This window comes from Theileria parva, chromosome 2, assembly GCF_000165365.1.
Source record: "Theileria parva strain Muguga chromosome 2, complete sequence, whole genome shotgun sequence".
Lineage (NCBI taxonomy): Eukaryota > Apicomplexa > Aconoidasida > Piroplasmida > Theileriidae > Theileria > Theileria parva.
The window spans coordinates 435,085-448,841 of NC_007345.1; the positions used below are offsets into that span (position 1 = coordinate 435,085).

The 13,757-nt window shown below is 31.2% G+C and overlaps 7 protein-coding genes across 7 annotated transcripts; 1 reads left to right on the forward strand and 6 right to left on the reverse strand.

Annotated features, from left to right (window-relative positions):
- Positions 1-311: 311 nt before the first annotated feature.
- Positions 312-1,887, reverse strand: TpMuguga_02g00213 (uncharacterized protein). The gene has a single exon (XM_759685.2). The coding sequence runs from the start codon at positions 1,457-1,459 to the stop codon at positions 365-367; it is 1,095 nt and encodes a 364-aa protein (XP_764778.1). The 5' UTR covers positions 1,460-1,887; the 3' UTR covers positions 312-364.
- Positions 1,888-2,298: 411 nt separating this feature from the next.
- TpMuguga_02g00961 (uncharacterized protein) lies at positions 2,299-3,321 on the reverse strand. Its single transcript, XM_759686.2, has one exon. It carries the CDS (start codon positions 3,142-3,144, stop codon positions 2,377-2,379), a length of 768 nt encoding a protein of 255 aa, XP_764779.1. The 5' UTR covers positions 3,145-3,321; the 3' UTR covers positions 2,299-2,376.
- Positions 3,322-3,502: 181 nt separating this feature from the next.
- On the reverse strand, positions 3,503-4,291 carry TpMuguga_02g00214 (uncharacterized protein; the record flags this gene model as incomplete). The annotated part of the gene is made up of 1 exon (XM_759687.1): positions 3,503-4,291. One exon carries the CDS (start codon positions 4,289-4,291, stop codon positions 3,503-3,505), a length of 789 nt encoding a protein of 262 aa, XP_764780.1.
- A 187-nt stretch (positions 4,292-4,478) lies between these two features.
- On the reverse strand, positions 4,479-5,302 carry TpMuguga_02g00215 (uncharacterized protein; the record flags this gene model as incomplete). Its single annotated transcript, XM_759688.2, has 1 exon — positions 4,508-5,302. One exon carries the CDS (start codon positions 5,300-5,302, stop codon positions 4,508-4,510), a length of 795 nt encoding a protein of 264 aa, XP_764781.1.
- Positions 5,303-6,414: 1,112 nt separating this feature from the next.
- On the reverse strand, positions 6,415-10,092 carry TpMuguga_02g00216 (uncharacterized protein; the record flags this gene model as incomplete). Its single annotated transcript, XM_759689.2, has 1 exon — positions 6,415-10,092. One exon carries the CDS (start codon positions 10,090-10,092, stop codon positions 6,415-6,417), a length of 3,678 nt encoding a protein of 1,225 aa, XP_764782.2.
- Positions 10,093-10,647: 555 nt separating this feature from the next.
- bud31 (uncharacterized protein) lies at positions 10,648-11,727 on the forward strand. The gene is made up of 2 exons (XM_759690.2): positions 10,648-11,334; positions 11,427-11,727. Exons 1-2 carry the CDS (start codon positions 11,118-11,120, stop codon positions 11,654-11,656), a joined length of 447 nt encoding a protein of 148 aa, XP_764783.1. The 5' UTR covers positions 10,648-11,117; the 3' UTR covers positions 11,657-11,727.
- Positions 11,728-11,758: 31 nt separating this feature from the next.
- Positions 11,759-13,757, reverse strand: TpMuguga_02g00218 (Insulinase (Peptidase family M16) family protein). The gene is made up of 4 exons (XM_759691.2): positions 13,595-13,757; positions 12,941-13,457; positions 12,529-12,861; positions 11,759-12,456 (listed from the first exon to the last, which is right to left on the reverse strand). Exons 1-4 carry the CDS (start codon positions 13,655-13,657, stop codon positions 11,792-11,794), a joined length of 1,578 nt encoding a protein of 525 aa, XP_764784.1. The 5' UTR covers positions 13,658-13,757; the 3' UTR covers positions 11,759-11,791.

A 13,757-nucleotide genomic window follows, 5' to 3' on the forward strand; every position in this document is an offset into this window, starting at 1 on the left:
GTACATTTGATGTCACAATCTATTCTAAGTCTAACATGTTCAATGCTCTTAAAAGTAATCATTTATGTATTAAATTATTTTTTATTTAAATACTTCAAAAAGCAATTGATAAATTATGACAATATGAATCCACCACAATAATGACCCTTACTGATATTCTGGATCATAAAGTATTGAAATATCTCAAATGTGTACTTAATAATCAAGTTTATATTGATCTCATGAATAGTTCTAATATTAATAAATTTTATAATATGTATAACATTTCTAAATTATTTATTAACATATTTAACATTTACAACTACAATATATTTATTTAAATTAATATTATGCGTTATGCTTCAAGATTTATTTTCCTATTATTTCACTCTGTGGCTTCTTCTTCCTTTGATTGTGCCATCATTTCAGTATCTAACTCATTCAACCTTGAGTAAAATTTACTTTTGGATACTTTAGTCCATTTTTCATCAATGTATTCGTAAAATAGCTGATTTTCTAATTCAGTTTCTTTCAATCCAGTAGAAGTTGCTTCTTGAGACTTTTGTTCTTCATTTTCTTCATCATCAAATATTGATCTTAATATTGTAGGATAAGACATAAGACATAGATCTTGACCCGGTTCTAATGTTTTTGATTCTTGTTTTAATTTTTTTTTCAATTCTTCTAATTTTTCGTTTTTTTGTACTTCCAATTTTTCAAGTAACTTAGGTAGATCTGGTTGTTTTTGTTCAGGTTCTTGACCCTTTTCAGATTCACTTTGATAAGGTTGTTGTTGTTCCTCACCATCCGAACTCAATTCCTCATCAGTTTGGAAAATAACATTAACGTTGACAAGTGTTGTTAATTGAAGTTCCCCATGTACTATAACAGATGTGCATTTATTTGACTGATCTTTAGCGGTCCAAATGGGCTTTCCTTTATGGAAAACTCCGACTACTTGAACTTCGTCTTTCGGTATAAATCCAGTTCCCTTTAATCCATGAAGATTATGCTCATCTACTATGTATGATCCATCATTATCAAAGTCAACAATTTCCAAATTACGTTCATTAAGACATGCATCAGAAAGAATATCATGAATATCCTGGTCAATTAAATGCCAATCACTCATACATTGGACAAAGAAAAGACTTTCAGTTACGTAGTAATCGGCAGTGGTAAGTGATATATACATTAGTCTAAATTTATCATAAAATTGTGTGACTGAAACAGAATCAATTCCTTCACTATCACCAGAACATTGATATATGATTTTATCTCCGTCTTTGACAGTTTTATATTTATTTCTTGATACCGGAATAGCTTTAACAGTCTGTACAGGCCCTTTCTTTCCTGAAGTATTAACTAGCCCAGGATCATTGTCTAGATCTTTTAAGTTAATGGCATTGTCGGCAGAAAAAACAAATTTATTAAAACATATTAAAATAATAAATATTAAATGCTTATAAATGGTTAACATTGTTCTCAAATATTAAATGGAATAATATAAAGAATGAGCTTAATAAATATTATAACTATTAATGATCTAAATTGTGGTAAAAAGATTATAATATTTAGATCAATTAATAGATTCGGTATAAACTTATGGCCAAAATTTAAAAATTAATATGGATTATAACAAAAATTACTATTTAAATAATCAAAAACGTACTAATCTGTATTAGATTCCTCATATAATCCCAAAATGGTCAACACAACACCAAATTCATCCCAACTATTTAAATCCATTAAATGCCATTTTAGCAAAAAATAATTTTTGTCATTTTTGATTTATTATCATGTGTTTACCAACTGATTGGGCACATTGGGGTGCTACATTAACCATAATATGTGTTTATTGTGTCGAGTGAAATCATTGTTACATACTAACCCAAACCCCTCCTACACACCAGTAATGTGTTAGTTATTATTTGTCCTATATATATATTGTCAAATATTTTTATTAGTCTTTTAATATTCCAAATGCAGGTTTATCAATCTTCATTTTAGATAAAATGTTATAGAATTTTGAGAATATACTGTGATAAAAATATAACCAATTTTTTCACATAAATTCATTGATTACACCAAATACATAACGATGGTCAGTTTTACTCTAAATTCTGGATATTTATAACATAAATCTAGGAATCATTTAATAAACAAACACTTTAAATTAACAATGTATAAACTAATAATAAATAATTGTTTAAAACACTTATTCTCTTTTAACTAATCAAATTTAATATAAATTGTGTAATTACTAAAATCTTCCGTTTTTAGTATATCACTTGTTATATATCTAACAGTTTTCGAGTTATAAAAAATTATTTGTAACCAAAATTTATATTATTTCTCATAACACTCAGGATAAATAAACTAAGATCACTTCGTTTACTAATCACCAGATTCTTCTTCCTGCTGCTCTTGTAATATTATTTCATTTAACAATTCATAATATCGATTTTTTGAAACACCTTCCCACATCCCTTCATTTTTATGATAAAATCGTTCTTCTATTGTGTATTCATTCAGTATGTTACAATAAATTAAACTATATTCTCCTTGAAATCCTCTAGCTTTTACGAAACCACATTTATCCATAAGACCACTCGATTCCCAGATAGTTTGATCACCGTCATATATTCCAACGAGATTGTACCTGTCCTTTGGAATAAATAGTGTTGATATGTCATCATATACATCTTCATCAGATATGCTAAAAGTTTCATGGTCCATTTCTCTATCTAAATATAACAAACGGTCAGTAAGAGTGCAATTGACCAATAAACGATACTGTTCTTCTGTTCTTTGAATCCATTCTTGCTCAACCTTTTCATAATAATAAAAGTTATTACCAAGAAAATGTTGTGAATTGATAAATATCAAAATTTTTTCTTCGTAAATTTCATATAATTCAATAAATACTGCTCTTTCAGCAATTAACGTGGCAGTCCAAATCACAACATCACCTTCTCTAATAAGAGTTGCTGGTGGTTGAGGATTGAATATAAATGAGGTAATAAGCAATGGCCCATCAGTATCATGAATCACTAGAGAAGATTGTTGATTGGGTTGATTGTTCAAATCAACCTCTATTGAGATTACACATTTATTTAAAAAGATAAAGAATAAAATAAACTTTTCTAGAAACAGATCGTTCATAAAACATTGAATAAGTTAAAATTTAAATTATTTAAAACATACAAAAGATTCAAATCTAAAAATTATTAAAACAGTCTCTCAAATTAAAATTGAAATCAAATTTAACTGAACTTTTATGATCAACATAAAATACAAACGTTTTTTATTTCTAAATTTAACTATATCTTATAAAAAATGTATTAACAGCATTCGAGTATATTATAGATTATTGTATCTAAAATGTTAAACCACAATAATTCCTAAAGTTTTCAACAATTGAATAAATAGTCCTTCATTTAAATCATATGAAATAATAATATAATACAAAGTAAAAATTAAAAAGCAAACCAATAAACTTATCTAACTTTTATTCATTAAATCATTGATTTTGAGCACTTTGATCACGACGTCTTTGTTCTTCCTCAGCATCCAACCTTGCCAAAATATTGTAAAACATTGGTCTTAACACTGCAACCCAACCACCTTCCGTATTATAAAGATAAATGCTGGTATGTTCATTTTCAAGCCTAATTAAGTGTAGTTGCATTAATTTTGGCGCTTGAATTGGTCCGTGGATTATAGCTCCTCTGCATTTCAAATTAATATTTCCCGTCCATACAGTATTATCCCCGTCATTAACTTTACGTACTTCATATTCATCTTTTGTAACAATAGTAGTTGATTCCATTCCATACACTTGATTATGGTGAATTTCGAAAGTTTGTGTGTCGAAAGGCGGTTTTATATTTAAAACACGGTCAACTCTAATACTAGCTCTAATACTTAAATAGCCTCTATTAGTTATTGATCTCCATGAATACTGTAACCAACGAAAATAGTAAGTAACAAGTAGTCCATTATTTAGTGTATCAATGGTCAACAACTTATTAAGTCCGTAAGCTTTAATTATTTGAATTGACACAACTTTCTCACCAAAAACGCCAGAAGTCCAGATATTTTCATTACCATACTTAACTTTTACAACATTTGATTCACTTTTAAGTGAAAATGTCCTTGCAAGTACAGGCCCATCACCGCTATCAGAAGTTGAAAAAACCAAGTTTTGATCTGGATTTTCAATATCAAAGACTTGGTATGACTTAACAAACTTGGAAAAAAGTACAATATTAAATATTAAAATAAAAACATATGTTTTAAAATTCATCATTTTTTATTTTAAATCTAAGTGTCAAATAATTCATATATTTCAAAGAAAATTTAATATAATCTAAAATTAATTTTAACTCTAAAAATACAAAGAAATAATAATAAACATAAAATGTTTTTTAATACTAATCCAGAAATTTTAAGACGTCTGATGATCTAATAATTCACTTTCATTAACCCACTTAAGATCATCATTATATTATATTAAACTTGCAAATCATGGAATTTCTTCATCAAATTCGTCAGCTATTTCTGCCAGAGCTTCTGCATCCAACTGATTTAATTTTTGGTAAAATTGTTCTTTTTCAACTGGCTGCCATCCATCATCTTTTTTTTCAAAAAACAATTGTGATCCTTCTTGTCCACGTCTTAAGTTTACATTAACCAGTTTTGATGTTTGAGTATCACCGTGAAATATTATTTTAAAACATTTATCTTCAAAATTTTCACGTTGCCAGATAATTTGATTGGCTTGTTTGACCTGATGCACATAAATATTATCTTTTGGTGTCAGGACCCATTCAGCTAGACCAGAAGTGTAGTTGATCTCCAAATCATAATTTTCCTCTTCAAACGGATTCAAAAGATCAAATATTACAGAATTTTTAATTTGATCTAACAATGAGTAAAACCTATTGAGTGGAATCTCATTCCAACTGTAATTTACATTTTCAAAATAACTTGATCGATACCCATCAGGGTAAAATGTGCTCAACAATGCTATTTTTTTATTTCCATTAAGAGTGTAAATATCAACTAGATTGAGATCACCTCCTGAGGTTTGTCCATCCCACAAAGTTTGATTTGGAACTGAATCTTTTACCGATTTGACTACAAGTCCGGCTCTTGGGCAGAATGTAATTTTTGAATAAAGTTGATTAGATTCTGTAACAGCTTCAAAAATTCTTTGATGGTCTGGATTTGAGATATCTAAAATTTCATTACACAATGCTAATTTAAAAGCAACTACAATTGAGAAGATCACACAATTATGAATGTTAATTATAATCATAATTTATGATTAAAATCGTTTAATAAGTTCAAGAAATATTCTAGAGTGTCAACGATTGTAGATCTGTTAATTTAATCACAGATTTATTATAAAAGTCGATTTCAATCACACACTTTTCATAATTTAGACAAATAAACAGGGGACAAACCCTATTTATTTGTATTTTAATTAGTTTTTTCTTACTTATTTTTTATATAACTAATTTGAGATGTAGTAAAAAATTTTTTCCAACATTCATTCATACATTTTGTATTAATTTTTAAAATAATTATACGATATCGCTAGAATTTATTACATTAATGTTAATAAATATTAGATGTTAGGGTTATGTGAACCATAATTAATGTCTGTTTGCTTTTTGAATATTAAGTTTTTCAGATCATGTTATCATTTTGATTCAAAATAACTCTATGAAACCCTTCAAAATATATTAAAACTTGAAACTCATCCAAACTAAATATGCTTTTGAACAAACCATATATCATTCTGCAATCGGCCACCTAATTATTCTGGTTTAAAAATATGGATTGTTTGGCTTAGTATACAAAAGTACTTTATTGATTAATAGTGCCAGTTGTGATATATTTCTGAAAACACAATTGGAAAGTTCCTATACTACACATAGTTATTATTATTAATAATGTGAAACTATCTGGGTTTAGTAAATACTAATGAAATAATGCTTTATAGATGAATATCCGTCTACACATTATATAACCAAATACTAGGATCCTAGTAATATCTATAAATTTTTTGTTTTAAAATTACCATAATTTTGAATATTGCCGTTAATATTTAATTATTTACCTAAGTCTGTACTGTTTAAAACAAGGTTCTAGGAGTAAAATTTTCATAATTTTAATATTAGGTAACATAAAATCACAAAACCATAAAATTAATGGTTTTATTACTATTTAAACTCACTTGTCTTGTTTATATACTCAATTAGATTAGAAAATTTGAAATAATCATAATTTTATTTGTTTCGTACTATGAAATTCTTTATCAATCTGATCATCAGAATAAATAAGCTAAAATTATGTTACATGGCTAAGATTTAAGTTTTTTGGGTTCCTTCTAGATAATACGAATACATGATTTTAAAAGTTATTTTAACTATCGCTATCAGAGGGTTCGGATCCCATTGCTTTTTGATAATCATATTTATTCATTAGATGGATATACTGGATCTTTTGTATTCTAACCCATCCATTTTCGGTGTTTTTATAATATCTTTCTTCTATATATTCCCTGTTACCAACTGATTTATGTGGATAGGGCTCAATCGGTGGTAATGGAGGCAACCCAGAAGGTTCTCCTGTATTTCCAAATGTTTGGGAATTCTGAGGAGTGAATGGAGGAACAGGTAGTGTAGGTGGAACAGGAAATCTGTATGAACGAATCCTAGTTTGGGGACCACTAACCTGCTGTTGACTAGGTTTTTGCCCGGTAGTCCCAGTTTGAGTTCTTGGTTGTACTTTTGGTCCCGGTTGTAAATTCTCTGAATATGGTGTAAACAGTCCTGGGTGAGTAACGGTATAACCGACTTGTTGTTGCGCTTTATGTCGGGGATCTGGTTCAATTTGTTCAGTTTGATAAGGACCCGTTTTAGATGGTTGTTTATCTAATCGAATTCTCTTTTTTAGTGGCAGATGCTGTTGAGATTCATCCACAGGTTCCAGCTCTTTATGTTGATCAGTTTGTTGAAAATTAGCTTGATATGTCTCAGGACGTGGTTTGTAATGTTGGTATGGAATAAATGCTCCCGATTGTCCCGGATATTCTTGTTGCTGTTGAACTGTTGGTCCATGTTGTGATTGGAATGTAGGTCTATAGGGTCTAAATGCTCCAAATTGGCCAAAATGTCCTTGACTTTGTTGAGGTTGATACCCCCCGGGTTGTCCTTGTTGAGGGGTTGGTGTATACGTCTGATACTGTTGAAATTGCTGTTGCTGATGTTCTGTTCCTAATTGCTGTTGTGGATTATAAGGTTGGTATTGATAAACATGCTGCCCGCCTTGTTGAGCACCTTGTTCTGTTCCTGATTGCTGTGGTGGATGATAAGGTTGGTAGTGCTGAACGTGTTGGTGATGTTCTGTTCCCGATTGTTGTGGAGGTTGATAATGTTGGTAGTGATAAACATTCTGCGCACCTTGTTGAGCACCTTGTTCAGTTCCTGATTGCTGTGGTGAACAACTTGGTTGTATATCACAATCACTATCAGATTCACTTGAATCTTCAAGAGTTACAATTTCAGGTACTAGCTCTCCACTAGAATTACCTGATCCTTGTGCTCCTTGAGGTATCTGATCTCTTGGTTGATATGGAGAATTTTGCTGTTGTGGGTGATATGTTTGATATTGTCCAAATGGTCCTGATAGACGAGAATGCACTTGGGGTAAAGGAACCGTAAACCTAGGTGTAAATTGTCTGGGTTTATCAGTTTTGGGGAATATATTCTCGAATCTAAAATAGTTTGTATTAATTGATGGAGGGATTTTAGTTGGTGTTGGGCGGGATTTATGCAACCATGCCACTTTTCTAATACTTTTTACTGGTTCAGGCGGATGCTGATGATGGTGATCTGGAGGTTGAGTTCCAGATTTTTGCAATTTGGATTCAACGATAAGCAAATCATTTTCTATTGCTTGCAGTTCTTTTTGTTTTTTTTCCAACAAACTTTCGTACCTTCTTATTTTGGAGTATATTTGCGATTTATGGCAATCATCGTGTTGTTTCTCGATTCTAATTGCATTTTTAAAATGCCGTATATCAAAATGCAAACAATCTATTCTTTTATACAATTGTTCCCTTTGTCTCTCAAGTACCTGGTCCCTTTGCGTTTCTAATTCTTTTTGTATAAATGTATCTAGTTCTTCTGAATCAATTTGACCCGAATTTTCTTCCTCCAATTTCTCTAATTCCTTTTGCAATTCGCTTAGTTGTTTTGAGTATTCATCACTTTGTTTTTGTAATTCTTTGATTTTCTCCCTTCTCATTTCCTTTAGTTGTTTAGAAGATCCATTAAGACTACTTTTTTTAAGGAGTTTAATCATTTCTTTAAATTGAAATACTGAATATTGAATACTTTCAATTTTAGCATTAACATTGTCTATATGTTCCTTCGCCTCTAAATATTCTTTAATTCCGCCCGTAAATCGTTTTTTCTCGAGTGATCTTAAATCTCTCCTCAAACGTTTAATTTTCTTTCTTCTCAAAATTAGTTCTTTTTCAATTTTTTCAATTTTTTTATGTTTAGTACTCGTTTCTTCAGATTTATCTTCATATTGATGAGCCGAATTTTTATCTTCGTTTTGATTACTACTTTCACCTCCTGCATTCCCATTTCCAGCACCTGAGCCATCATCTGAATCGCCTCCTCGTTCATATCCATCATCATAATCATCATAATCATCCGATTCATCATAATCATCTTCTTCTTGATCTTCGTCATCATCAACTTCATCTGAACTGTCCGTTTCACTAGTTTCTTTATCCTTATCCTGGTCTTTTTCATAAGTTTTTTTATCTTGAATCTCCACTTCAGAACAGGGTTCAGTATCAATAATATATTTTTCAAGTTTAAGTAGTTCTTCAATTTTTAATATCTCATATTTCATGGCTGATATTTTTTCCAGTAAATTTTGTTTGATCGATGATGCGTTGAACGTTTCAAGTACCCCTGTTAAATTTAACGAGTTTAACTTTTCCAGTTGGCCTTCTAACTCAGCGAGTTCTTCTTGTTTTTTAGCCAAAATCTTTTCTAATTCTTTTACCTTTTTATTTTTACTCTTCTCTTTTGGTTGTTCCGATTTATCGTGGATATCATCGTAGTAATCGTCTTCGTCGCTTTCACTAGTTTCTACATCATCTTCTCGATCTAGTTTTTTTTCAAGCTCGAGTAGGTCATCAGTGATAAAAAGTTGATATTTTAATTTACTAATTTTACCTTGTAATTCTTTCTTTTTAGAATAGTATATTTTCCTTCGTTTAATTTTTTGTTGGTCAGTTTGAACTTGATCAACAAGTTCAAACTGTTCGGAAAGACCTTGTGAACTTGATCTACCTCCTTTGCTCTTTTTGGAATCTTTGGAGGTTTGCTCAACATCTTGTTGGGTACCGGTGCCAGTTTCATCTTGTGTATCTTTTTGATCTTTTTGTGATTTTCCAGCTCGTTTTTTTGCAAGGCGTACATTTTTTACAAATTCCCTTGAAAGGTGCATTCTCATAATATCAAATTGTTGAGTTAACCTCCCTCCAGGATAGAATTTTTCAGAAGACAGTGATTTATAATCGTGCAGAATACTTATATTAAGTAGCAAAGGCTTATCCAAGTCTCCATGAACTATGATACGAATACATTTGTCGCTTATTTGTGGACAAGACCAGATGATTTGATGATTATGGCAAACAATAACAACATCGAAAACATTATATGGTGTGAAAACGTAGGCTGGAATTCCTGAAAAAATTTGTCGTTGAATCATAAAAGTGTCAGTATCTAAAATTGCTCTCAGTTCAAACGCCCTTGTTTTCATTATTGCTTCAAAGCTTGAATTGAAGTCCTCCATTGATGTTTCTATCCAAGGTACACCTTGCTTAATATAAAACTTCACATATTTTACATTATCAACCACCGATACAATAAAAAGCAATCTATCCTCACCATAAAGCCTATATAACTTTAATTCGCTAAGAAATTCATCGACTGATGTTCTATTCCATATTTGACGTTGTTTATCAACGACCTTTACGATTTTATTACTGGCATTGGGTACAATTGTAACCATAGTAACATTACCATATACATCTTCGAGCTGGATTGCAATAAAATTAAAGTTGGGAAATGATATATCAATAATGTTATTAGATGTAACAAGCGCACAGTATATAAATATTAGTACAATTGAAAGACATCTACAAAAGTTATTCATGTTTAACAATGTTATAAATGTTTGAAATTTAATAATAAAACCCGGTCAAACATTACTTATAAAATATTACACATTGTATGGAAAATACAATAAAAATTCAAATTGAAAGATAATAAAAAGATCTTATATATAAAATAATAATAAAAAATAGTTAAAATGATGGTTAAATTATTAGTAATAAATAAATTAAATGTAAATTAATTGTACATTTACACAATTTCATCTAATAATATCAAAATAATAAATATTCAATCAATTAAATATTGATAGATTTTAATTTTGAATAATTGTCAAATTAGATAATTAAAGAATATCGGTTAAAAGAATAAATCAATACACAAATAAGATATTAGGATATTCAGAGTGACAAGCAGTTAAGTATCAATACACACACAGATCTAATAATTGAAGTTAGGTTATGAAATGATTAAAAAGTAATAGAAAATTTAATAAGTGTATATGAAGAACATAAATAAACAATATGAGTGTCATAATTAAATCATAATAAATAACATTGAGATAGATAATGAGTTAGAAAGGTTGTGGTTAAGAAGTTTATACTACACACAGGCAGTGATGTTAAAATAGTGAGATTAAAATTATACAAAAAGGATCAAAGTTATAAATATTATTCAAAATGAGTAACAATATACAATTATACGGTTAAATCAATAACTAGTGATTAAATTATGACAACATCATGTTCCAAATAGGGAAGACTCAGATAACAATTATAGTTAAAAAGTATTATTAATAATTAATTACATTTTATTCTAACATAATTTAAAAAATAAAATATATAAAATAGATTAATGGAAAATATATTTATTTGTCGGGAATATAATTAGGTTTTGTTATATTTCTCACAATAAATTTCTTCTATGCCTCGAGTTCGGACTTTAAACACTAAACCTCCCCCGGAAGGATGGGAATTAATTTCCGAAACTTTGGAATCTCTCGATGATAAGATGAAACAGGCCCAGCTTGAATCCGGAGAGGGAAAACGTAGAACTGAAATCCTGTGGCCCATTTTTAGGATACATCATCAAAGATCTAGATATATTTATGATATGTTTTATCAAAAAAAACTCATTTCAAGTATGTTTTTATACACACTCTACTATATATACCAGTTCTCATACCTTCCATTCACCACTTTGCTTATATTCTAATTTAACCCAATTATATAGGAGAATTGTATGATTATTGTGTTAGAGAGGGCTACGCCGATGCAAATTTGATTTCCAAGTGGCGTAAGCAGGGTTACGAGTACCTTTGTTGCCTCCGTTGTATCCAGACTTCCGGCCAAAACTTCGAGACCACCTGCATTTGCCGGGTCCCTAAGCGAGACCTTGAGCCTGGAAAGGTCATTGAATGTGTTCTTTGTGGTTGTCGAGGCTGTGCTAGCTGTGATTTTTAATTTAATACCACTTAGTATGCTGATCCCACTTAACACTTGACGTTTTGATACCAGTAATATATTCAAGTATATCATATATTAATAATATATAAGAAACGAGTATTATTTTTGGAATAGAAAAAGTTTATTGTGTTATCAGTGTAATAATTGTAAAAGAGTGTCCGGGTGTGGGACCCTGGACAGTTTTCCGTAAACAACAACACTTGGAGTTTGATTAACCCTAAGTTCGTTTACTACCGCCTTTATGTCATCGAGAGTCACTTCATCAATTAGGTTTTCCAAGTCTGAGGGGTCTAGAACCCTGTTGCAGAACAAAAGCTGCCTACCAACGTCCTCACACACTACCGCTTTGTGCTCCAGGCTCATGTGAAGGAAGGATTTAAGACTATTTTTGCCACCAGAAAGTTCATGGTTGGTTATCTTCTTCATCCTCTCGAACTCGTCCCTGACGAGAGTGAAAACTTGGTCCATGTTCCCAGAGGCGTAAGCTCCGTTAACTACCAAATAAATGCCAAAAAGTCCACTCGTTGAGTGAACTGTGTTAAAGGCCATGCAGCTTTCCACAAACTCGTACCTGTTGAGGACGTTATTATAAAGGCTAGTTGTAAGTCCTTTTCCTGGGCCACCTGTACTAAAACTTCCTCCTCCGCCCAAGATTGACTGCAAAAGAGTAGTCACAATCACCTGCTTACTATCCCATCCCTTGACAGGATAAGCGACTGCCACATGCGTAAAAGGTGTGTCGCCATCTACATACCTCACACCTCCGGTGTATTTTGGCTCCAATTTACCAACATCACCTATAAAATATTATAAAAAACAAATAATAATGAGTTTCAAGGTCAAAAATTGTATATTTTTGTAGAAAATACCTGAAGGGTTTGGAATTGCGTTGTATTCTGAGAAAGCTCTCATGGCCCATTTTGAAAGCTCATCTAGTCCCGAATTAACAGCCACTAGTACACAGTTTTTGGGATAGAAATGCTTAAGCATGAAGTCTCTCATCAGTTCTGGCGTGTAGTTGGGTTCACTTTGCTCCAGGCAGTAATTGAAGTTGCCAAGAGTGTTGTTGTGCCAGGCTACGCTGTGGAGATGCTCGGTAACTAGTTGGTCTGCGTTTTCCAAAACTCGCTTTCTCTTATCGGCCAGCCTATGCTTATTTGCAGCCAACTCCCATGTAAGAAAGCGTGGGAACAATACATTTCCTATATTAAAATTAGACCCACTTAATAGATAATTGAATGTATTAACTGAAATAAAAGTAAGAATAAGTTAAAAAGTTACCAACTAAAAGATTAACTAGAAATGGCAAATCTTGTCTTAGAAACTCAGCTTGGTAAACTGTATGTTCGCGAAAAGCGTTGCAGCTAACGTTCGCTCCCAAAGTCTCAACGGTTTTAATGGTTCTAAGGTGTGACAAATGGGCAGTGCTATGAAATGCCATATTCTCTATCATTGAGGCAACTCCTTGATTATGTTCATCTTCGTGGGCTGATCCTGCATTTACATACAGCGCCAAGTGCGTATCAAGGCCTCCTTTATCCAAGGTCGCAATCCTAAGTCCATTCTCCAACTTTGCGTACTGGAACTTGTTATCGACAGGGGTAAACTTCCCCTCAGAGCCCCTCACATAAATAGGTTCAGTCATAGGAACATCTTTGTAAGGGTAATCTTCATCAGTGTTTGATCCGAAATAATAGAAATTGAACTCTGGGACCTCTGAAAGGACAGAATCTAGGTCCTCTTTTAAAAAAGGGACTTGTTTATAGTCTGGAGGGTTCTTATGTATTTTATCCAAGGTCTAAAGTGTTATTAACATTATAAGTATGAAGTATAACAGACCAAATGATGAAGTATTATCAACAAAGAATAGATTTTATAATAATATTTAAACACATAAAACTTATCTAGTGGTTATTTATAAATATTAAAACTTACTGTAAATCGCCTAATTCTACTGGAGCGAATTAGTCCATTAATATTCCTTAAAAACCCCCTCATATTTATTTATTCAAAAATTACAAATTTAAATTAATATATACAAGTAATTATTTATAAATAATAAGAAATCGACAATTAAACCCTACACAACATCAATGAC

Bases quoted from the DNA above. Each gene is read 5' to 3' on its own strand.
- TpMuguga_02g00213 (XM_759685.2), bottom strand. From the start codon at position 1,459: ATGTTAACCATTTATAAGCATTTAATATTTATTATTTTAATATGTTTT.
- TpMuguga_02g00961 (XM_759686.2), bottom strand. From the start codon at position 3,144: ATGAACGATCTGTTTCTAGAAAAGTTTATTTTATTCTTTATCTTTTTA.
- bud31 (XM_759690.2), top strand. From the start codon at position 11,118: ATGCCTCGAGTTCGGACTTTAAACACTAAACCTCCCCCGGAAGGATGG. The intron at 11,335-11,426 runs GTATGTTTTTAT...CCAATTATATAG, and splicing joins TCAAAAAAAACTCATTTCAA to GAGAATTGTATGATTATTGT.
- TpMuguga_02g00218 (XM_759691.2), bottom strand. From the start codon at position 13,657: ATGAGGGGGTTTTTAAGGAATATTAATGGACTAATTCGCTCCAGTAGA. The intron at 13,458-13,594 runs GTAAGTTTTAAT...ATAACACTTTAG, and splicing joins GTAGAATTAGGCGATTTACA to ACCTTGGATAAAATACATAA. The intron at 12,457-12,528 runs GTATTTTCTACA...AATATTTTATAG, and splicing joins CGCAATTCCAAACCCTTCAG to GTGATGTTGGTAAATTGGAG.